Source organism: Amblyomma mixtum, chromosome 8 (genome assembly GCF_055824585.1).
Source record: "Amblyomma mixtum isolate Tamu chromosome 8, ASM5582458v1, whole genome shotgun sequence".
NCBI lineage: Eukaryota > Metazoa > Arthropoda > Arachnida > Ixodida > Ixodidae > Amblyomma > Amblyomma mixtum.
The window spans coordinates 8512307-8537492 of NC_143019.1; the positions used below are offsets into that span (position 1 = coordinate 8512307).

Here is a 25186-nt window from a genome sequence, read left to right on the forward strand (position 1 = left end):
TGGTAGCGCTCCGGATCTGGAACCTGCCGTAGTGTGAACGAAAAAAAAAACATTCCATTAACCTGAAAGTGCTACCTCATAATGCTAACACAAATAGCGGGGCATGACGCGTTCGTTTTTAGTGTTCCATTATTAAAAAGCGAAGACTTTACAGCGACATAGAGACTTCGTTCGTGAACTGCATGCATCGAGAGGTTGGGTATTTTTCCATTTCTGGTATTGTGAGTGAGTTTAATGGCGCATAAGAAAGCAAGGCTATCATGCGCCAAACGCAAAGTTCGATGTGTTAATTTTGTGGAACTGAATGAAAACAGTTTATCGTCACTTGTTCGCTAGCTTTGATTTTGTAACGAACAAGAGAACACAGGACACATCAAAAACTTTTTCTCGTGGCAGTAAGGTAGGGCATAGTTTTATGCTAGCCCCTCTCGTGGAATTCTAGGAGTAGGCTAGAGCTCCATAACTGGGACTCCATTTCATGCCGGATCACGGAGTTTCGTTAAGGATGTCATGAGTTTGAGTCGCCCGACAAGAAGATTTTAAAATCCCTTCTACGCGGCGATCAATGCGTCTTTCGGTCGCGAGCAAGCGTCAAAACAGCCAGAAATTGTCGGATAAATTTTAGTGAGAAAAGTATTAGATGCAATTGTCCTTCTCAAAGCACCCGCAAGCACAAGTTTCCTGGGCACGCGCAGAGCCCGCCTGACGGGGCCACCTATTTCGCGGGGCCCAAAATTTATCAATGCTGCAATGAAGGGCATGTTCAAAATGCTCTGTCAGATGCTGGGAAATCGCTTATCTCTTGAAGTGTATGGCTACGTAACAAGGCAGTAACAAGAGCATGCGGTATTAGATTCGCATTTTGTTCGCATCGCAGACATTTAAATATACATTAGCACTTGCGAGCCGAGAAGGGAAAGCGGCAGGCTGTAATTTTCGACCAGGGTCGACACTATCAATTTATGTTTATAGATAGAGAGGGCATAGTGGTAGCACTAAATAACAGGAACGAAAGGAGAGAAGACAACACGAGCGTTAGTGTTGTCTGTTATTTAGATAGAGAGGGCATAGTAGTAGCACTAAATAACAGGAACGAAAGGAGCAAAAAAAAAAACACAAGCGTTAGTGTTGTCTGTTATTTAGCGCTACTACTCTGTCCTATGTTTGGTTTAGTTTATTGGGGTTTATTGGTTTATTGGGATATGAGGGACGCCGTAGTGAAGCGCTCCGAAAATTTCGAACACCTGGGGTTCTTTAACATGCACTGACATCCCACAGTACATAGGCCTAGAATTTCGCCTTCATCAAAATTCGGCCGCCGCGGCCGGGATCGAACCCGCGTCTTTCGGGTCAGCGGCCGAGCGCCGTAACCACTGAGCCACCGCGAGCCACTAGCATTCTCGCTCTTGACGTTTAACTGCAGCTAGAAGCCGAATGTGTAACAAGCTTCGGTTCTCTTCCTAGGCATCGCTGAAAGATTTAGCGGCTTGGGAATCGTGGTCCGAAGGCTGGAATTTTTATCAAAACTACCGAGCAACCTCCGCGACTCGGAGTTGTCTATGGTATATGGGGGTTTAACGTCCCAAAGCGACTTAAGGTATGAGGGACGCCTTAGTGAAGGGTTCCGGAAATTTCGACCACCTGGTGTTCTTTAACTTGCACTGACATCGCACAGTACAGGGGCGTCTAGAATTTCGCCTCCATCGAAATTCGACCGCCGCGGCTGGGGTGGAACCCGCGTCTTCTGGGTCAGCAGCCGAGCGCCACAACCACTGAGCCACCGCGGTGGGGCTGACTCGCAAGTGTGAATGCACCTTTAAATAGGCTGCAATATCAAGACTTTGTACTCTCCTTTCTGCTAGGTTGCCACATCTGAAGCTTTGTCAAACACTTTTCGCAAATGGTGAGGACCTGAACTATGCCTCATTGCAAGGTTGTTTGTGTTTCTAAGTCCTAATACCGAATCTGAACGAACAAACGTAGCGTTTAAACAGGACACAGAAAGATGAGGAGAGGACAGGAATACCGTGCTGTGCTTTCTAACTGCACACGGAAAAGCGCATGCGCTTGACAACGCAAAGTAATGTATCACACAGCAGGAATTGTCAGAGCTGTCCGATGATGTCTGTGCGCAAGCGGGCACGAGATTGTCTTCCGAAAAAACTTAGCATGGCTCGACGTACAGTAATGCGTGAACTGCATCGAAAATTACAACACCATGGGCTGTTTGTTGGAGTGAAAAGCCAAATATTTCCCGACAGTCTCCTTGGGTAGCGCGGGGATGAAATTTGGGGCCCACTCCGAGAGTCCGTATTTAATCTGCGGGCACCCCTGCACCCTCTGAACGCACTGTCCTGGCCGGCCAAATTAAAATTTGTTCATCCCAGGTGTTGGCGAAAAATAAGCCATTTATAGAATCTATATCGAATCCCCATGCGCAGAACCAAACAAGGCCATATTACAAAGCGATAAGAAAAAATAGAAGCCGTGTTGTTTAAGCGGCAACGCCAGCCTAAACACGTGCTGTGGCCGAGTGCACAGCGGAGCCTCGGAAAGCGTTAAACTATGAAGAGGGATATCCGATAACCAGCAATAGCCAGAGGACTCGGCTGTTTGCTGTGGCCCAGCCAGAAGACTACAGCTTCCTACTCTTTTCGACACACTCCGTGGTAGGGAGAAAGCCACATAAGGGCCAGAATCCATGATAAACGAGTAATTAATCCCGGTTCCTCTCTCCAGAGCCATCAGAGGGCCCACTGCGTCGCCCGCGACACTTGTGGACCCTCGCTCGCGCTGGGTGCGTGGTGTACGCAAGGGCGACTTACCTCAGGTCCCGCGTCGATGGGTGAGACTGTCGTCAAGGCCGAGACCCGAGATACCAAGCGAAGACGGCACCAGAAGCTCGCACAGCCCGAGACGCCAATGGAACCGTCCCGGCCACCTTCGTTGTCCACCGCTCCGGGTGCCACGAGCCGCCAGGGGTGCGTGCGGCGGTGGCACTTCTTCCTTCTGTGACACGTGAGTGAAAGAGGATGCCCAGTACGTCGTAGGAAAAAGAAGTAGGTTCTACTGAGCAGCCAATATTTAATTTTTCGTGAAACGTGTTACGTATTAACACGTCTTATATATTTCACACCCGCATTATATTCTACTATCGAGAAAAAGACGAAAAATCTCTGTGTGTATGTTCGAACCCGCTATTCCAGAAAAGTAACAAGGGTGGCTGGAAGTTCATGGTCTGTGCAGCGTCCGTGAGTTACGAATTCATGGACACTGCACAATTTTCGCGCTCACTGAAATGCAGCCCCTTTCTTCAACGAGTATATTTCGGCTCAATTGTTTATTTTCTTTATCATCCGAATTTGTGTCCCGGATGAAAACTCAGCAACAGTCTTGCTCAGTAAAGCAAGCTACAGCGTGAGAGGTGAAAAAAGTTACAGCTTCAGACAGTACTTTTTAGGCTCACCGAAGAAGTTCGCGATGTTGGTCTTTATTACTTGTTCCTGAAAACGGATCCTTTTTTTTAGACAACAGATGGCTTTACTTTAATATCCGGCAGGAATTTAGAATGTAGCCGGCATCAATGACGTTGTGAAGGCCGCTATAGACGTTTCGTAAAAATTTTAGTATTGCCGCGTGCGCAATTGCAGGCGTCATGCAGCAAAATGCTCAAGTCAGTTTGATGTGGCATTTGTTGGGCCATAGCGCCGAGGGTAACCAAGTTTTCGATATTCTAAAAACTGATAGGGGCATTACTTACGATGGCCTACACTCCTCTCAATTATTAAGTACTGTGGAGATGAACAGTAGACGCAAGTCGTTGTCGGGTCTACACAAATATATCTGGCAGGACCCGTTCAGCCAGGCGGGAACGGGACAGCGCGCCGCCGGCATTCAGTTGAGCAGCCACCAAATCCAGTCTGCGCATGCTTGGCAGGACCACGATGGCACGCTATAGTACCATAACAGTAATAGGTAAAAAGTTGACCATTTAGTATTAGGTAACCAGCCTGTTAGTCAGCAGAACTTAGCTGTATTCTGGTGTACTACCCTCTGACAATGCTGTGGCGAAAAAAAAACGGTCTTGTAATCAAAAAGCGTATTAAAAAAATTCTGGTAAGTCTTTTTGGACCACTTTACCACAGTCACCTAGTTGTAAAACCATAAATTAACATTTCGCTGCCTAGCTGGCTCACTGATTATGGCGCTCGGCTGTTGACCCGTAAGACGTGGGTTCGATCCCGGCTGCGACGGTCGAATTTCTATGGGGGCGAAATTCTAGAGGCCCGTGTACTGTGCGATGTCAGTGCACGTTAAAGAACCCCAGATGGTCGAAATTTCCAGAGCCCTTCACTACGGCGTTCCTCATAGCCCGTTTGGCACGTTAAATCCCTATAAACCAAACCAAACCAAACCAAACAAAATTCAAGTTCGGCGAGGTCCTGGAGCCAGTTCGTGGCGAAGAGACCTTAGAGGCGCCACCTGATGGCAGGGATGCCGCTATTATAGGTGTGAATGGAAGCTGAACCGGTTTCTGAAAACTGGAGGAGATAGAATTATTCGAATATATGAAGCCTGTAGTTAAAACATGCGAAGTAATTTTCGCTACACCTCCTAAAGTAGTGACGTAATTGTCGACAAAGGCTTGGCTTTGCCTAACAGCGATATCGAAGAGCGGATAAGCTTGATGAGGAGGTTACGGACTCCGACATTTGAAGTTTGTACGGCATTCACCCAGACTGTTCTGCGTCAACGTTTACCGCCAAACAATTGTTCACGGTATTGGCCTTCACTTCTTTTTTTTTCTTCGTTCAAAGTAAGCGGTTATGCAATGCAAATGAACGGACCTCGCCGATGAAGTCATCAGAAAGGTCGGTTTATTCCCCACCCGGTGCTGTGCGCTCTGGAGAAGCCTGAAAGCAATCGCTGTTTCATACAGCGAATACGTCATCATATCAAATGCTAGCATAAAAAAAAACTGCCAGAGCTTTACCGGCAAGTGTCATTCGTTCGACCCGTTGAAATCCATCGAATACTAAAATATATTCGGTGTCCTTTTAACTTTTTACTCGAGAACCGTGCTACTGAACAGCCCAGAAAAGTTCCCTAATGAGTTGAAAATGGTGCGACATCTACTAACCTTTACGTACCAGACTAAAAAGAGCGGCGCGTATAGACCTCGTGGTGAATTTCGCAACTGGTATGATTAAAGGGTTGAGTAACTGTATATTTTGAATGCGAAAGTAACGCAAGATCAATGTGTAGGGCGACAAAGGGTGGGAGGCAGGGACAAGAGGGAAATGCTTTGCTTGTATGGTACATGTCTCGAGCCCCACGAAAACCTTAACTATATAGACTCGGAGGGGGAACTGTGAGAGGAGAAATGCTGCGGAGAGAAAAGGAAATTCTCCAAGGCTAATTTGGGATGAAACCGATTGAAGAGATAAGAAACAACCACGCAAGTTACAGGGCATAGTTTGGCTCATCCCACGTGTGCTCCGGTGCTGGACAATGTCGCGATATGTACGATGCCGTGGGATGCATATGGAACCAGAATGCATTCGCACTCATGTCAAAATACTTGATGCTTAGCGTGTGTGCGATGTGGATTTTTCTGCGTAGGGAAACCTTGAACACCTCCAAGGTTCCTGGAATCAGATTAATGAGAAGGCAGTGGTGTCTTTAATAAAGTTGATTCCAACTACTTGACTCAAGTTTGCTGGCAGTCACCGTTATTACACTGACCAAAGATTGGCGAAGTGAAGCTGAAGGTTCACTACCTTGCGTAATTCCTCCGAAAGAATTCAACCCTAAAATACCTGTCACTTGACAGTCATTGCTTTTGCCGCCATTAGCAGGATGCGGCAGATGGTCTTTTGACAAACGCCCACAAGCAGCATAGAAAGTGGCAAATTTGGCGAGCCTCCCATGGATGAATAGCGTTGCTTTCCCTCGCTTTGCAAGAGGGGTCAAAAAGTTGAAAAGATCTTGTTCTTTAGTAATAGGTAGTGCCATAAATAACGGTTCCAACACATCGTAGGTTGACTTCGTAGGTTACTGTGGACACCAGGTCTACCAGGTGTCACCCGTCGTCCCATCGACTTGCATCGTCATTGTGGTCTGTATTGAAAGGAGTGCTTTGTACATATTTGTTGCTTTATTTTATACCACATGCATTGCTTACGGTTCCTTCAAGATGTCACGTCTTGATATTAGCTTCTTTTACTTTTGTGTTTCGTGAACTGAGCGTCAGAGCTCCGGCTGTAAATCGGGCGCTCCTGCTCACTCAAGCTGCAGTGAAGCAGTTTTTGCCCTGCTAAATATTTCAGATTAGTGTACGCGTCTGGTATAAATATATGAACTCTGCCAGAAGGCATCGCATGCACCTCATTTGATTCCGAATAAATTGTTCGATGTGCCACTTGTCGCATGTTTGTACTGGTGCGCTGGATATTTGGGTGCTTAGTCATCATAATGCTGAACATTGTAGGCCTGTGCAGATTCAGCGACATGGTCCTTTTGTTTCTAGATATCTTATGAATCCCCATTTAACAAAGCGTAATAGCAACTCGTTTTTAGCGGAAGTACTCTTGTTTGAATAAAACCAAGCCCATGGCAAAATAAAACGTTCAAAAAGGTTTTTGCATTGTTTTATTTTCTTCAAGGTAAGCTACTTCTCCAAAGTTCGACAATTTCTCAAACAAATGAGAAAAGTTTTCTTATATGCTTGTGAGTGTCGCGACTGTCAGGAGTGATCGCCATTCGCTTTACGTGACAATCAACGGCTGATGGGAATCGTCATCAGGCATGTTTTCTGCGACGTCGTTGATTCCTGAGGCAGGCGGCAAGCCCGCAGCAGGGAACTGACCAAAGAAGAACTGGACTCCGGAAAACGATACCTGTACGATAAAAGAATCACAAGAGAATCAGCATTACTAAGAATACAAATCACCTTTGAATAATTATATCCATAATTTTGCTCGATGGAATCAGTTCGCTCGATCATATTCGTTCACTTTTTCGGATCAAGTAGAAAACTGTGCCAACACTTTTTGCCATATCCACTTGATCACAGGGCTGAGCGAAAGAAGAAAAGGTGGTGATGAATAAAAAAAAAACACTCTCAGAGGGTAGCCAGTCGCCCCTGTTTCACTACAGCTTTTTATTTAAGGTTTTAACTGCCAGCTAAATTAAATATCGTTTGTTAGAAGAATTGGTAACCTGAACCTAGTTACATTTTATCGCGCTGTCTTTCAAAGCAGCCATCTTCGTTAGTCGTTAAAAGGTGCACCGCTCTTCTTCCCTATATAACATTCACTTATGAGGCGTGGTCTTTACGTATGTTGCATGAACTGCTGCACTCGCCGCCAAGAGAGGTAGTACGTTATTTTTTGTCGATATCCACAACTAGAGCCCTGGCTTGGTGTTTATAAGGTAGCTTCAGCTTTTGGCAACGATATAACGCATTTATAATACTAAATTTAATCCTTTACGATTAAAGATGTTCGATGCTCCATAGAATGGATACATTTTCGAGATCGAAGTTGAAACTATTGGTACAAATTTCCCTTCCTGAGGCAGCTCTGCAATGAAATTTTTTTTCTCGGTTGGAGGTGTCAGCTTCTGACTTCAAAAATACAAAGGTTACAGCCGAATAGGCTTGAAAATTGAGTGTTACTTTGGGGTCAGCGCCAGTGGCGGCAGATATTTACACCTCAAATGAGCAGTTCCGTATGACGCTCATCTTAAAGGGAATACTTTAGACAGAGCTGGTGCAAAAAAAAGCGCGTCAAAGTAAGATGAATGATTTAGGGCGAACTTCCAACCGGCAACGCGGAAATCTTCTCGGTTGTACCACCTCAGACTATTTTGTTCATGCTGCTTTCTAAGTTCCTCATGCAAAGCCAAATACACAGTGGCGATTGGTAGGAGAGTAGAGGATATTTACTAGACGAATGATTTCGTTCGTTAATCTGCTAAAAAGGACGGAGATATCAAATAGGACAGATTTAGAAACATATCAATATGAGCTGAATAAGAAGCAGGTGTGCGCCGAAATCTTAACCCATCGGAAAGGCAAGGCAATATGTGCACTGGTACACTCTAAACACGAATTAGCCCATGTGGGAGTAAAAAAAAAGAGCAGTGTGTCTTCTAGCACCCCCTTCTTTAGGGGAAAAGTATTCAGCCTAAGTTCTGGGATATACTTCGATTACTAAATATACGGAATGCTTACGCTTGGCAAAGGAGGCATATTCCCATCACAAAGCGTGGCAACTTGACGCAGTTAGCAATGGGAATACGCTTTTAAAAGCTGCACCGGACATCTTGAGGCTCGTAAAAAGAGGAGATTGAAACTTCGGTTAAAATCTCTCGCAACCGCTATAACGTCGCCTGCTTTAAAGAAGGAATCTGTTTATATTGGCAACCGTGAGCTTACTGTACTTTTAGTGTTGGAAATCTACCCCAGAGATTGGGCCGAATACTCTGCCCCTACAAGGGAATTCACCAGAGGACAGCTCACTTCCATTTTACTCCCGTATTGACGAAATCGTGTTTAGAGTGTAATCGTTACTGTTCACTTGCAAGGACGTTCTATTTGTATGTATGTATGTATGTATGTATGTATGTATGTATGTATGTATGTATGTATGTATGTATGTATGTATGTATGTATGTATGTATGTATGTATGTATGTATGTATGTATGTATGTATGTATGTATGTATGTATGTATGTATGTATGTATGTATGTATGTATGTATGTATGTATGTATGTATGTATGTATGTATGTATGTATGTATGTATGTATGTATGTATGTATGTATGTATGTATGTATGTATGTATGTATGTATGTATGTATGTATGTACGTATGTATGTATGTATGTACGTGTGTATGTATGTATGTACGTATGTACGTACGTATGTACGTATGCATGTATGTATGTATGTATGTATGTATGTATGTATGTATGTATGTATGTATGTATGTATGTATGTATGTATGTATGTATGTATGTGTGTATGTATGTATGTATGTATGTATGTATGTATGTATGTATGTATGTATGTATGTATGTATGTATGTATGTATGTATGTATGTATGTATGTATGTATGTATGTATGTATGTATGTGTGTGTGTGTGTGTATGCATGTATGTATGTATGTATGTATGTGTGTATGTATGTATGTATGTATGTATGTATGTATATTGATGCATGATGATAATCTATAATGATGTACAATGTTCCATGAATAATGATGCCGACACCAGGATCACTATCTTCTTTTCGCACCTTTCACGAAGATGTGCTCTTGTGGCTGAAGGAACGCTATATAAATTTACATTGCAGTCTTTGCTGTCTGTGCACAAATATTTGTTCGCATAACGCGTGCGGTTTAGTTCCAGAAACGTTCGCATACCTTTGCTGACCCATACGGACTTCCTAGGAACCTGGCGCCGACCCTTCGGGGCGGTGCATGCCATCCTGGCCCGCAGACAGTGACGGGCTCGAGGGCCTCCTCGTCCGTCAGGTTGTCAGAGCTTGCGTGCGCCAGCACTGGTGGCAGGAGACCGCCGGGGTGGACCAAACGCAGGGTAGGAGCCGAGTAGGCCTCTTCTTCGGAACTCCAAGATACATCATGCTGGCCCAAGCCTGCGTCTGCGAGTGTAATCTTTGGTACATCAGAATTATCAAATTAAACACAAAAGAGGTGGATAGGAAGTCAGATTTGTTTATTCTGCTTACGAAATCACTCAGTCTAAGACAGCCTGGGTTGCCAAAGAGTGGCTTGAGCAGGAAGTTAGCAAGCCTTAAGTTTTTATGAGCTGTGGAACAAGAAACTCATTTCAGGAAGAATATCACCACGTGCACTGATTCCGTACCCTGTCATTTCGACACGCAGGTTCTAAAGGTTATAACTGGGAGGAACGGACCTGACTGAAAATGCATAGAGAAACAAGTTTAAGAAAGTGTTTGGGGATATACATTTAATTGTGGATCGAGTGATCTGGCCTTTGTGTATGTGGAGCATTGGGAGACAAACTTAGCAATCCTTGACTGTTCTTCAGGACTCGCAAAGATCTGGATGCCTCATTTTGAAGTGTTCGTATAACCGGTGTCCTAACACCGCGATGCTCTGATATTGGCGTGAACTGCCGCTTAGAGGAGACATTTTGTGAGCCTTGAAAGTCCCAATTAAAATTTATATATGTGTACTGCTCCGTCTTTTTTCATCAGCCTCGTCTCACATTTGTTTCCTTTGTCCAGTCACTGCGATAAACACCTCCCGCCAAACACTTCACGGTTGGTTAAGAAAAGTGTTGTTTGAAAAAAGAACAGAAAATAAAATCACGGTGATGAAGGGTTTTAAACCATGCTTGAATTCAATAAAAAGGTGTGGCATGTAGGCGGTTTTATCTTTGTTGTATTGGCAAGGTTTGTGTGCATTCATTTTTCATGTGCGGCAACTTGACACTGTGGCAGAGACAACACCCCGACGTTGGGTGCCAAATACACATGTGTATAAACCTGTTGCCTTCTACCGAGTGAACGACTGCGGTAGTTGTATTCTTTTTATCTTCGAGGGTATTAATGCTCAGCTAAACTTAGCCTGCCTTTGAGACTGCTCACCGTACGCACACGCAGCCATTGGCGGACGAGATGCGTTCCTCTAAACTGCAAATTCATATTGGATGGGCTGTGCGCTAAAAAAAGACGTTGAAAGAAATAATGGGTACAGACGACAGGAAAGAAGCGCACAGCCTTTTTAGCGCTGCCCTTTTTTTAGCACAGACTTTTTATGGCGCGTCTTTTTGGCGCACAACACATCAAACATGAATATGTGCCAACTAGCCTTTCAGAAAGCCTTATCTAAACTGCAAGTGCCAATCGGGCAGCGCAATCTAATGGATAATTTTGCTCCTTCACTCATTTTCATTTTCTTTCTGAATGGAGCGGCTCTCCTTGAGCGCGTAGTATGACCATTCCGGGATGGCTTCTTATTGCAGTGGACAATGCTAGGAATAAGAATGCGGACGCAAAAAAAAGGCGATGCTTAAGTCACTTTAAGAGTGGAATGCAATAGAATTAAATTTCACATTGGTCGCAGCTTCTTCGACTTGTGTGTGTGTTTGCGTCAGTTTCTTTGCGGTTTTCGGTTCATCAACCGCCATATTCAGACTGCTAGCTGGAGTAGAAGATATCTGTTATGATTTGGCGGTGCCGGGGTTTGGAATTAATCGCATTTTTTTTTTCAGATTTTAGAGCGCAGCTCTTAGGCGCCCATTCCTGCGTTCCACGTGGTGGTCGGCGTGTGACAGGTGGCGTGTTGGCCGGTAGTATTAGAGTACCAGTGGACACGTTGTGATGACGTCATAAAGTCAGGTAACCCTAAGCGACCAATGGGCAAATTTCGTCTCGGAAATTGTTTGTGCTTTCGTGTGGCAACTTTAATGTTATCACCTTAGAACAACTGAGCAAAGATTCGTTTTTGCTTGACTGGATCTTCCACTTGGACGCAGTTATTTCAAACCGTATATTCTGCATTAGAACTTCGAGCGTATGTATTGAAGTTATGAACTTTATGAGAAAAAGGTGAAGGCAAGATAACTAACTGCCTCACTCGGGGTACGCACCTGAACCGAGTATTGAAGCAGGTTGAAAGCAGGTAGAAAGAAGGGCTGGTGCCTGCCATACAGTACAGATTTACTCAAATAGTCCTTACACAGCGGGAAGAGAAAAAAGAAAACTACAAAAAGAAATCTTTGGTAAGATTGTCGATAAGGAAAGAGGCTTGCTTTGTAAATACGTAAAATGCCAATAAGTAGGCTTCAATTAAACGAGCGCATCTATTGATGCCTACTAACCATTCCACATGTCGCCTTCTTTAGGCAGCGGATTCTCGGGCATCGGCCGTCTGGTGGTACGCCTCAGCCGCTTTGGTTGTCTCTTCTGCGATACATAATGCACAGAATTAAGGACACCGGGGAGAAATGAACACGACACTTATGTTGGTGCTGAAGACATTTCTAACGGCTTCACGAAAAAAATGAGCCTGACTAGATGTTTAAACCACACATGAATTCCTTAATATTTCCGCTCAGTCCGTCGTGATATCTGAGCGCTTAGTATTGCGCATCCTTGTTTTTTGTTGCAGTAAAAATTAAGCAGATTTCTTTGCCGGTCAGCAAACGCAAATGCTAAGGAGAATCCTATAACGCTGCGCTTCGATAGAGGTAGCTGAGGCTAATGACATCTTATCTGTGCGTGTTAAATACATAATTTTAGTTTGGAAGGAGGAGAGGGCTGATATTCTAGCGAAATTAGATGAATTTTTATCAGCATCAATGTCTCATCAGCCGAAAGTTCGCACTTTTTGTACGCACGGCACATTTCATTTGCGAAACAGTTTGAGACTGAAATTACGACTGTTACCTGCGGCGTCCCCTCTTAGTTAATAACGACAGTAAAATTATTAGAGATTTTATTGCAATGCGTCTTGATTAGAAGCTTCATCGCAAAAAGATTGTGTCGTCGGTCACATAATTCATGGGATCAGAAGTTACGTCACCAAACCAGAAGTGACAAGTGTACCTTTCGATGTTTCCGCATTGCGTCTGTGTCGCCAACTAGAGTGCCAGAAGGATGTTTGGTTGTGCACAGAAAGACGCGTAGGGCTCCGCAAACACAAACATGAAAGAATGACGCAAAACTGGATGTAAAGGCATCTATAGCTTCTAATGCTTTCGCCAGCACATAATGTAATTAGGCCTATGTTCAGGGTGGTGGTGGTGGTGGTGAAAAACTTTAATCAAAGAGAGCTTGAGGGTTAAAAAAAAATAACCCTGCTGCATGGTCGGTATCCTTAGTCCGGGACACCGCATGACGAGGCCCCGTCTCGCGCCCGCTTGACCAGAGCCCTTTGGGACTCCAGTGTGGAGCAGTTGAGGAGGGCAGTCTCCCATGCCTCTCGGGTGGGGGTGGGGGAGGGGGGAAGGTGAGGATTCTGAGTACATGCCCACACCATGTGAAAGATATCGCAGATCTCTCCACAGTGCGGGCAGCGCCCATCTGTGTTCGGATCGAAGTGTTTTGCTATTGCAGGACAGAGAAGGGTTCCTGTCTGCAGGCGCCGCAGAGTTCGCTCCTCCGCCTTACTCAGCCCCTTGGCAGGTGCCGGGTAGAGACGGTGGCTGTCGCAATAATAAATTAGGATTTCGCGGAACCGCAGAAGCGGTTTATGAGCTTCTGAGCCATGAGAGCTAGGATGAGGAGCCCGGTGTGTGAGCGCTCGGGCGGCCGCATCAGCGGCCTCATTGCCTCGTAGACCCTGGTGGCCAGGAGCCCAGATCACTTTTGTGCGAGTTGGATCGGCGAGAGCGCGTCTTAGAATTTGCGAGGCCAGAGGTGATATTTCGCCTGCAAGATAATGTTCACAGGCCCGGCGAGAGTCTGTGATAACCGTTTTCGATTTTGGATCGGCGGCAGCGAGAGCTATTGCGACTTCCTCCGCTCGTGTTGAATTTGGGGCCCGAAAAGATAGCCCATCGACATTCATTCCCCGGTGGACTACGGCAGCCGTGAAGAATCCCGCGGGCGACGGCCCTGTGATGTCCATGTAATAGACGCCCTCTTTATACCCATATTGCCTCTCAAGCGTGCGAACCCGCGCTTGTCGTCTGCCTTCATGTGAAGCCATGTCCATGTTACGCGGGAGCGGAGCGACCAAGAGCATGTGGCGCCACAGCACCGGGATGTTCTCCGTCCCCTCTGGTATGCATGTGTGTTGGATGTGTAAGCGGTTTAGCAGGCGGCGCCCAGGCACCGTCTGCGATAGCCGCGTATATTGGTTCACGAGGTGGGCCTCCCGCAACTCCTCCCCTAGACATACACAAAAAATATGCAGGAAAGGGCCATGCGTTTTGTCTAGATGGTGCCCCAGGAACCTCCGCTCCAGTCTACGGACTCGAAGAATGAAATTGCACGTGAATGACTGAAATGGTATTAGACTCTGACGTCCTGTACAGTCAGGCCGGAATGAAACGCGAACACGCATATGTCATACACTTCTGCTTTGCAGCGAGATATTCCTTTACAACCTATTTTCGATTATGCATTTCAGTAGGCCCTTTACCCAGACACATGAATCAGGCGAGTTGTACACTTCAGCTGCAAGTAGGCAGGTAAAATATTTTGTTTTCTTGACATGCTCTGTTCGCGTTTCATTCCGGCCTGACTGTACATCCAGATAATTGTCTGATGCGTTATCACTCGGGCCATGCGATGTTGAGTGGACAATGGATGGCGGTAGCAATTGGCGAGCCAAATTCACAAAACTGCGTGCATGGAAAAAGGCACATCTGTCTCTGGCTTCGGCCCGGCCATGGCAACTTTGGTCGCCGCTGTATTGTAGGTGGCGCACAGCTATATTTAACTACGAGTCAGTGTAGCGCGCTCAGAACGTAGCAAGAAGGCGCTCTAATTACTTGACAAATTTCGGATACCTTGATGAAGAATGGCTACGTGATCGAGACTGCACGCTTTAGAGCTGCTTCATTGGAAATCTTTCTTTGATGGTTTGGGAACTGTGGTCAGGGTCTCTTGCTCGACGTTCACGAGGAATGATAAGCTTTATACTGGTGCGACACAAACACACATGGGATATCTTTGCACATGCATGGCAGGACATGTACAATTGCTTCAGAAAAATGTCTGCCTCTCCCGTAAACGAGAGTACAGTAAGCATGAAATGTTTACGGGCCTAATGTCATCTCGGTAGACACCCGAACCGCACCGTACAGGAAGGGAGGAACGCCACCACCCGTTCAGCGCGATGCCTTGCCATTTGAACGCAAGGTTTTTTGAGGAAAGGAAATGGCGCAGTAATTCTCTGCCATCTCGGTGGACACCCGAACCGCACCGTAAAGGAAGGGAGGAACGCCACCACCCGTTCGGCGCGATGCCTTGCCCTTTGAACGCAGCGCTTCTCCCCCGGGCCCCTGTGCGCCTGCGCGGCTTTGCTTCGATGCGCGAAGCCCCTAAGAGATCACGTATGTCAACGAAGTGTAACGTGGCATTTATGTGCTTTTTGCACGCGTTATTAGAAATCGGAAATTATAATTCCGTGCATTATCAAACCCACAGCTCCACTGATATCTTGATAAACATTGAGAAGGCACTGGCAGCAGTTATTTTTTGTCTCGTTTGGAGACCAACCGGCGCTTGCATGCCGGTCGCGTAGGAGGGCTTACAGAGTCTCGTTAATTCTCGTTAAGTCTCGTACGGTGCCCGGATGTTCTCGTTTCAGAGCCCGGATGACTGGAATTCAGTGCCCGGATGAGTGGATTTCAGTGCCCGGATGACTGGAATTCAGTGCCCGGATGACTGGAATTCAGTGCCCGGATGACTGGAATTCAGTGCCCGGATGACTGGAATTCAGTGCCCGGATGAGTGGATTTCAATGCCCGGATGAGTGGATTTCAATGCCCGGATGAGTGGATCTCGGTCTCGGCGTGACGTCACCACACTGCCGACAACGGGGGCTAAAAGCATTTCATGCTTAAAAATTGGAAATCTATACTGCTGTGGTAGAACTGCGAATTTATTGATTTGAGAACAACCAAAAGACTAAGAGTTATTATCAGGAGTTTACAGCATTTTAACAAAAATAAAACCAAGTTATTGACTACGTTAAAAGCTCTAAAATAAAAAAACATCAGATGCGCTGCACATTGTCAGCGCTTGAGAATAGCAAAAAAATTGGTTGGTTGGTTTATGGGGTTTAACGTCACAAAGCGACTGAGGCTATGAGAGACGCCGTAGTGAAGGGCTCCGGAAATTTCGACCACCTGGGGTTCTTTAACGTGCACTGACATCGCACAGTACACGGGCCTCGAATTTCTCCTCCAAAGAAATTCAACCGCCGCGGCCGGGATCGAACCCGCGTCTTTCGGGCCAGCAGCCGAGCACCATAGCCACTGAGCCACCGCGGCGGCTGCAAAAAAAAAAGTTATCAGCGATTGATACAGCCGGGGATTGCTAACGGCAATTAAAATAAAGAAGCCGAGTGTTTTTTTCTCTCTTTAATTTCACCCCACTAAAATGCATCTGCCACATTCCATTTCCTGCCAAAAATATAATGTTCAGGACAGGAGCTTCAAAGTCGATTTGCCGCTGCGAGGGGTCTTATTAAAATATCACTAAAAATTTTTGAACAACCCCAAAACAGCCACTGAAATGCACAGAACGCCGAATAGAAGACAATAAATCGCGGTGCGATTACTTTCGCACCAGACTAATCTTTCTGAGGCAGGCAAAATAACTCTGATGTCAGACGGACGTGCTCGTTTATTAAATAAAATAATGTGTTAATGAGAGGTACTTTGCTTCTGAAGCGAAAAACAAGCGTCCTTGCCACGGGTGCAGCTTTGAGCAAGTTGGCGTAACTTACCCAGCTTCTCTTGACAGCAGAGACGTCGTCCACGAGAACAGCACCTGCAGAATGGTACGTGGTTGACGCAATGTGCTTACAACTGATGGACATTAAAACTGTGGTATAATACCCAGAGGAAGAGAACCCCTATTCTCAACTTGCTGTCAGGTTATAGGTGCACATTGATCTTTATCTTCTTAGCGCGAAAAAACAAAGAAACGAAGACTGGGTTGGAGCAGCACTAATCACCACAAAATGGTGAGCTTCATGGTTTTCGTGTTAAGGTAATCGCAGATGGCACATTTAGTTCGACGAACTGGATCTTAATTTGAAGGAATTCGATGCATACGCTCGCGGACCAAAAATGGACTTGTGCAGGTGGGCCGCACAGGACGCGTCTCAGAAACCGTAATTACATCCTATGCACAGAACTAGAGAGCGTTTCACCTAAGACTATACACAGCTTTTTAAAAGTAGGCATTTAAAGCTAGAAGCATGAAGTCAGGAGCATGACTAAAGAAGAAAGACTGACTAGTTGGTGCTTTTGATTCACTTACTGAAACATGGTTACTAGCGCTAAAAATAAGGGACAGCGAAAAGATACCAACGGGACAAACGCTTGTCCTGTCGATATCTTTTCGCAGCCCCTTGTCTTTCTTTTTTTTAGCGCTAGTGACCATGTTTCAGCCAGCATTCTCAGCGGGGGGTAGTACATCAGAATACAGGTAATACGCGCTAATTAGCAGGCTGGTTAACTGATATTGAATAGTTAACTTTTTACCATTCTGTTAAGCTCCTTAGTTATTCTGATGCGTGTAGCGTACAGTAAGTAATATCCATATCAGTTTTAGAATTTTGAAAACACGGTTAACCTTGGCGCTGGGCCCAACCAATTTTGGCTCAATCGCACCAAAATACACGCGCTTTGGAGAGGCTTTCAGGGAAACAACCCCTCCAGCGCACGTAACTCGTAGAGATAGCCAAAATTGGTTGGGCCACAGTGCCGAGGGCAACCGCGTTTTCGAAATTCTAGAAACTGAAATGGATATTACTTACGGTGGGCTACATGTAATTCAGTAATTAAGAAGCCTAACTCTAGCAGTTAAAAAGTTAACTATTAAAAATTAGTAACTCTCCTGCTGGTTAGCGTCTTCCGATGTACTACGCCGCTGACAATGCTATGTCCAGAAAAGCGCTCTTCTAACTCGAAAACTCGAAAAGCCTACCTTTAAAAATTGTGCTGAGAGCTGAGCAGGAGAGCAGGTGCTGATAAACTCATGCGGGAATTGCTTTCAGGCCTGCTGCACATACTGTGTGTGCACTCTTCTAACCCTCAGATCTTCTTAGAGCGCCTAAAAGTGTATGTTCTCCTTCAACCAGCCTTCATCACACGCCCAAGCCAGAAACAACTCTACATCGGCGGCGCGAACTGACTACTTTCACCACTTCTTCTTCTCCCAGAAGCACCAGGAAGCTTCGAATAAGAAAGTCGTGCCAAGCTTGGACTGCTGACTCTGGGCTTAGCCTTCAGCTAACAGTATTGTGGCTCTATTATTACCAGGAATTCGGGAACTGCGCTTCTAGTTCCTTTTGAGGCCACCACATGGCGCATCACCTTGTATAGGCAATTCCTGCTGAATAATACGACAAAGTTGGTCCCAAAACACAACAGAATTTTTCGTCGTCCTCTCGTTACGACAGATTTTTCTGTTGTAGTGCGACGTTGTCTGTTGTTCCCACAGAATTGACCCTGTCGTTTTCAGAGTATTCTGCTGAATACTACTGAAATTCCTGTCGTTACTACAAGAATTTCTGTTGTCAGGTCCCAGATTACTATAGGAAAATCTGTTGTGACGATAGAAATTTTTTGTTGTCCTTTTAAATATGTATATTGTCACGTAGTGGTGACTGCAGTCCGGCGAACAGGAAAACAACGAGGATGTCTTCGAAACGGAACTCTTTATTCGGGTTGACTTGCGCCCGCAAAGAACTGAATCACTCGGCGGCGGCGTAGCAACAAGCGTGCTTCGGCGGTCGTCGAACAGAATGCGCACCGCTGTCGGCCGTGCTCTTTTTAAAGCTGATATCGAACATTCGAGATAAAGCTTAGGAAGTTACTAGAACCTTCTGGCGAAAACTAGAATCGGCTCCGTCCGGATGCGATCAATCGAGATAAATCTAGGCGCGTCATGCGTCACAAACGAAGCGATAAAGCGGCGCGTCGGCAGCCTTGAAGCATGAACAAAGAAATACTACAAACGAACGCTACAAAGATTCGCGGCAATATCACTGCATGCTGAAATAATCCGTGACGTAACAAAGAGAATGCTGAGTGGCCGAACAAAATTTCAAGAGCCGCTAGACTTAGCGGCACTGGCTGGCGTTCTCCCGAATTCTTGGTAATGTTGCACTAAGCTTTCTCAGGAGAGGAAGAAAAAATAAGTGTCCTAATTGCACATATTTGCGTGAGTCTTCCAAAACAATTTTGACCACAAAAATGCGGAGCTTTCTGCGAGGCAAGTTCTTAGGATGCTGAAAATAGAGGTTCACTTACCGCAGACAACAAGTACAAGGAAAGCTTTTATAACCGTTAGAGACAAGGTGATCATCGTGAGAGGATTTTCTTAACTGAATAGTTTTACGATGAAAACACAAGCACCTCCGATGCACCTTCACGTCTAACGCGCTGTGTCAAGCTTCCTGGTCGTTCCAAAATTTGTGTCTTTATGCCACCTCCACTTCCCTATCGTAATGTGTGAACTAAGGCAATCGTGTGGAGCTTCACCGACGACTGACACTTCCAATTTTTTTTAGATAATTCGAACACGGAGCGGACTCACGTTGTGCTGATGAACTTGCAGGAAATATATAACTCATTCTAAACTGCTTAACTTGGCGCAGAGTCCCGAAGCGACAGGGCGTAGCCATAAATTTCACTCCACCGTGTCTGTCCTTCAAAACGTGCCGAAGTTTGTTGATGCGGACATTTCCGCAAGAGCACTAAAGCCAGAAATATATGATCCCAATAGACATCTCCGTCTTTAGAAGTGGGTAGTGTGTCGCACAAGTCCTCCGAGTGTCAGACGGTGCTTAAGCTGAGAGCTTTTAAGTTGCTTCTAAGGTGTCGGACACTTCCTCTAACTAGGAGTATTCAGAGTCTTGAAGTCGCCAAGGCACCTTGGTTTTTCAATAGAAGACGGGGAGATATGAGAGCGAAGCTCGAATACGGCCATGGTAATTGTGCACATAAGCAAGATTATGTAGACGCAAAAGTGTATCCTGCGTCATTTGTTGATGGTCTTGTCGCCTGCCTGGAAAAATTCTCAAGACATTGTAAGGAGGCAGCAATATACGTGTGCTGAAACGAGTTTAGAGCGTAGGGGCATATTGTAACGTGGCGGCCAGCCGAAGAATGATGCGTGGTGAACGATGGCTATGAGATGATTTAATGGCCGCTAGCCTAGCGCGAGCGCCCCGTCCCGCGCCACTGCCAGCGTCGTCTTCTTCGTAACAATATTGTGATTAGAGCGATGACGTATTTCGCAAATCTCATACATATACTATGAAATCATGCGTTCAGACATCCTCAGAAACCATCAAATGTTGTGAATAGAAAGTTCTGTATGCCAGGTTTGTCAAGACATGAAGCAGTCTACGAGAGCAGAAACGACGTGTAAATACCTTTCAGTTAGCTACAAAGTTAGTTCTACATGAAAAAAATGTACATTTGGCAGCCAGACTGTAAGTATCATTAAGAAATATTTTCACAAAATGTCTGATAAAATGAAGATGCTTTCATTGTTGTTTTCGTTGCACAAGGACGCGAGGAAAATCGCCCTTGCATGTTAGGTTCAGTATATTTGTTCACTAGGAAGAAAATTGAAACTCGTTTTTAAAGATTGGTTTCTGAGGAAAGAAAATGCTGCAGTAACTGTCTCACATATCGGTGGACACCCGAACCGCGCTGTAAAGGAAGGGGGGAAGGCGGGAGTGAAAGAAGAAAGAGAGAAAAAGGTGTCGTAGTGGAGGTCTGCGGAATAATTTCGACCACCTGGGTATCTTCAACGTGTACTGACATCGCACAGCACACGGGCGCCTATTACGTTTTGCCCCCCTGAAATGTGGCCTCCGCGGCCAGGTTCGAACCCGGGAATTCCGGCTCAGTAGCCGAGCGCTCTAACCACTGAGCCACCGCGGAGGGTCGGCACAAAAAGCTACAATACAAGATTTCCCCGATGTCTGCACAAAGCCATTGGCAGGTGGCCCCCGTGCCACGTCCACCTTCCCACCGAATTGTGGTCAACTTGCCAACAGGCTTCACGGCCCCCTACGCGAGACACTTTATGGCAAAAAACTCTATGGCCGCGAATGGGTTCCGAACTCATGGCGGCGCGAACAGATAATCTTTGCTGGCCGCTGGATCAGACCACTGTGTCATCGCTGCAGCCAACTATCCGATATATATAACTGCTAGTCTCTCGCGCTGTGCTTTGGACGTAGTTTTCATCAACTTCAATCCGTGCGCAATGAATCCAGAACACACCGCAATCACTGCCCGCTCAACCGAGCTTAGAACCAAAACCAAAACTATTAAAGTACAAACGCAACTTATTTGCATTTGGCTTAAACAGGTGGATTCTTCGTTTTTTTTTCATACCTTCCAGTTCTCAGTCACGCAACTGCGCTTGCATCTAGTCCTCACTGCATATTTCATGCCTTCATAAGATATTGCACATTACTTCTCGATCACATGTTGTATTGGCGTTATTTTACAACACTTTGCGTCTTCAGCAAACCACAGTACAGAATTTTGTGACTTTATAATGGAGAATATAAGACGGTGAAAGCGGAGAAATAACTGACGCTAAATAAAAGTATTTATTGCAAATGTCGCTGATGTTAATTTCAAGGGTATTTAAAATACGCTCGAAAATGCGAAGTGCGACCCTCAGGAATCCTGGCTTAAATAAGAGGCTGATGCACTGCAGTACATGACTAACCGCCTTGAAGAAGCGCCAGGGCGCATCTGGACTTTGCATATTACGCAGGTACTCAGCACCTGCATGAATGGGCGCAGCACTGAGGTGTTGAGCAGAGCTGATCGGCAACGAGGTGCTCAGCACGGCGAAAAAGTGACAGACCTGTAGCTGTCTCTGAAGTGTGCGGGCAACATGTTAGTGGGACTCGGCCGCCGTGTTCTCGTGGCTACCAGAATAAACTATTCGCCCCGTCCCCAAGATAACTGCATGTAAACATAGGGCAGGAAAAAAAGAGAGCGGAGAGACCATTGTTTTAGCGTACGCTCTAAAACAAAAAAACAAACAAACAAACATTCTTTGTGTGCAAATAAAGGTACAATCACAATGACGACATTTTGTATGTGTTGAAAGAACAGACAGACGCATAAACATGCAGCCGCAACGTTGTTTCTAATGCTTTCGCATTCCACTCCTCAGGTGACATAAACATGCGTCATAAATTTTAGTCCTGTTTTATTTTTGGTTTAGTACGCTTTACTGATTTTTCCGCCCATAAGTCCTTTTCTCTGCGCGGAGGAGCGTATTGTCTAGAATCTCTGCTCTTTCATCAGTTTTGGCTGAAAAGCGCAAGTGTTCGCGCGTTCATCGCATAGCAGGTGGAACATTTCAACAAAAGTGCATTCTTTGTTTTATTTCAACCCGAAGCTATTATTTGCCGTTCGCTTGGGCCCTCGGTGAGTACTGCGATTGAGGCAGCCAGCCTGGCTTTATCTGCTTCTCGGCGGGCCGCACGGTTGAGCACAGCGGCTGGATGTAGAGGAATTAGGCCATGCATTCGTGGTAGCTGTGCGCAATCATGTTACTTGGTACGCACAACGCATTTTTCGTGAAAAATATACGGCTCACCTCGAGAATGATGGAAATATTTATCATGTTGTGCTTTGACGTCTCTGCAGGCATGTTTCTGCCCAAAAAGCCTTCGTTGCCAGCGCAACGGTTCCTTTCTGTAACATCGCCGCGGCAACCTTCCTATAGAAGGCTGTCGGGATGATGTAGGTCAACTGGGTAGTGGGCTCCATTTTTGCGACGAGAACTTTACTTCAAATGGAAAACGGCGCACACGCAAGACCATTAAGCTTATTAGGTTTTCTAGCTTCGCGTTAGCAGCTGTCAGTTACGAAGTATCCTAGGGATCACTTTCCAAGTGGGGGTTGCTTCGAGAAAAAAAATACTGGCAAGTTGACATGGCGAACCACGGGTACAATGCGCTCCTCGTGTCTTTCGCCCCTAAGTATTAGCCAAAACAAGGTTGCGTGGCGGTGAATCGCTCTGAAGTGAACTCACTCGTAGGAAGCGCCATCTCGAAGACGTCTTCAGAGGAAAGCGTTAAGAGGTTCAAAACTAACAGTGACACGAGGGGCGATGAAGTCTGTGACTTGCAGTTTTCACGACCTCGTCGGGGCGCATCTAGAGACAGTAGATGACGAGGACTACTTTTGTGTCCTGGCTATGTAGAATTTCTGTTGTTATTAAATTGCACGTCTGACTCGAGCTGTTTTTTTTGGCAACCGTCTCCGAATAGTGTTTATTTAGCATGTAAACGGTAAAAATAAAACAAATGACAAATAGTTTGTCTGTGTTTGGAAACGTCGACCAAACAAGAACGATGGTATCATGGCGGCAAGAGCTTTGAGAGAGTTTAAAATCAATGCGCGGTGAGAAGTTTTGTTCAGCAGGGACATGACTAAACTGCAAGCACCGTCTTGTGTCTTGAAAATTTCAAGATAACCAAAAACCGCCGGCTGTCATTGTGCATAGAACGAAAATAAGCAATCTAAGAAAACACTTTCTTTTCGTTTAGTCGTGGCTTTTACTTTTGTTTACAAATCGAGTGTCCAGAAATGAATGCGCAGGCATAGTTTCAGTCGCGGGTTAAAAATGGAGAGAGCCCAGTCAGTATGTATTTTCTCTCCCACTGCTTTCTAAAAGCAACCGTTTTGAGTACCAGGGTCATTTGTTTTAATATCAGTGTTTTGTTAGGAGTGGGGCCAAACATTCATCGGAATCTGAGGACACTAAAATGCAGTGGTTATTTCTATCCTCAACTACTTCATCTCCAACATTTTGAGGTTACAGCAAGCATGTTCAAATGGCATGGGAGGATCATAACGAACCAGATTAAAATGTTACAAGCGGGGGTTTATAAGGACAGTACGGTTGACTGATACCAGCTAAGTCAATTTTCAGAGTTCAAGCACGAGCCGCCTGTACGTAACTCTCTTTGCCTTATGCGAAATCGACATCGCCTCTTCATGGGGTTCATACCTCTGCATACCATACGCAGCAGAAGTCCACAGGGCGAGTTTTACAGCTTCACGTGAAATGCATAGGGCTTCAAACAGGCAACGGCAGTTACTTCAATTTTCGCAGAACAAGGGCCCCTTTTGGTGAGACGAGCTATGCGACAATTGAGCTCTCTAATTTGAAGGGTCCCGCCTAGGGGCGCAGCAGTTTCTCAGACAAACTCCGTTTTCTGATTGATCGTCGTAACAAGACCAAACCCTCAGGCTCTAAGTGACGTGATGGTGGTGGGAGTCATAGCGCGCTTCAAAGCTACCTTGGGAGACACAGCGAGCTATAATTAGCGACTTAGGTCGAAAGTTCAACGCCGGCGTTGTGGAGCAGCTTGTGCATTCCTGTGCTTCACACTTTCACAAGTGATAGCCTTAGCGTCCCGAAACGAACGGCATAACTGAATGCACGAGACGTCTCTAAGTCAGTGCCTATTTCATCTGCGTGCTCGGCATAGCCACTTCCTAGGAATCGCAATATAATTTGAAAAAAGGAACAACTGCTGTATTCAAAAATGTCGGGATAAAAACTTTTAAGCTGACATATTATTGAGCGCACAAAGTATTTTGCGTAATTTAGAATCTAGCAATGATGAGTCATTGGAGCTGTGTGGTAAACTTATGTTAGTACAGAGAATCCTGTCTTTATTTAAGCCCTTTTAAATCTGGGTAAAGCATAACTTCAGAAATAGTCTTGGCGTTTGGCGAGAAATCCAGACCCAATGCATCGTGAAAAAAAGAGGTCAGGTTGTAAAACCTACATTTATGCGACAAAGATACTGCAGTCGAAAGGACTTCGGGTTAAATTCGGGTGTCTAGAGTTATTTCCACGCTAGGAAATAACACGCGAACGTTCTTGTATCTCTCATGAGCGGTGGTTTGAACCTCGTAGTCCAAAACGAATCCGCAACTTTGTGTTCAGCAGCAGAACAGAAATCCCATGTACGCCCCGGTACCTGTGACGCGACGAAAAACATAACTGCAGGAGGTAAATTCAATCGTTAAGTTGACATATGACTGCCAAGCAACTGCTTCTCATGTTCACCAATCGAAAATGATGGAGCGACTAATTCGCTGGGAAGCAGCGAAGTCGCCTCCAGAAAGATGCGAAGTCGTAATTTTAGAACATGGATGGACTCGCTACTCACGTGCACTTTTTTTTGTTGATCGACAACCTCTTTTTGAGCTACAAGGCAAGTATTCGAATTCAAAAAAACTTCCAATTTCCGATGCACGCTCGAATTGTGCCGTTAGGGAAGTGAGGAAGGAGGGAGGGAAATAAGGAAGACAGGAGAGCGCCATACCGGAGGGCTCTGGAAAATTTAATGAAGACCTTAGGATATTTAACGAGCACTAACTTTGCGCAGTATGCATGGGGGCTTCTGTTTTTGCTTTGTGATGTGATTGCGTATTAAAT

General features: G+C 45.5%; 1 protein-coding gene across 1 annotated transcript; it reads right to left on the bottom strand.

Annotated features, from left to right (window-relative positions):
- Window positions 1-6767: 6767 nt before the first annotated feature.
- On the bottom strand, window positions 6768-19048 carry LOC149331270 (uncharacterized). Its single transcript, XM_089555481.1, has 5 exons — window positions 18994-19048; window positions 16458-16501; window positions 11875-11959; window positions 9429-9667; window positions 6768-6899 (listed from the first exon to the last, which is right to left on the bottom strand). The coding sequence occupies exons 1-5, from the start codon at window positions 19046-19048 to the stop codon at window positions 6768-6770; spliced, it is 555 nt and encodes a 184-aa protein (XP_089411607.1).
- Window positions 19049-25186: the final 6138 nt, after the last annotated feature.

What these genes read in the sequence shown, in the direction of transcription:
- LOC149331270 (XM_089555481.1), bottom strand. Translation starts at nt 19,048, where the DNA reads ATGATCACCTTGTCTCTAACGGTTATAAAAGCTTTCCTTGTACTTGTT. An exon ending in AGAAGGCGACATGTGGAATG is followed by an intron (nt 9,668 to 11,874) that starts GTTAGTAGGCAT and finishes TTACACTCGCAG; the next exon opens with ACGCAGGCTTGGGCCAGCAT. An exon ending in GTCCGTATGGGTCAGCAAAG is followed by an intron (nt 6,900 to 9,428) that starts GTATGCGAACGT and finishes TTTATCGTACAG; the next exon opens with GTATCGTTTTCCGGAGTCCA.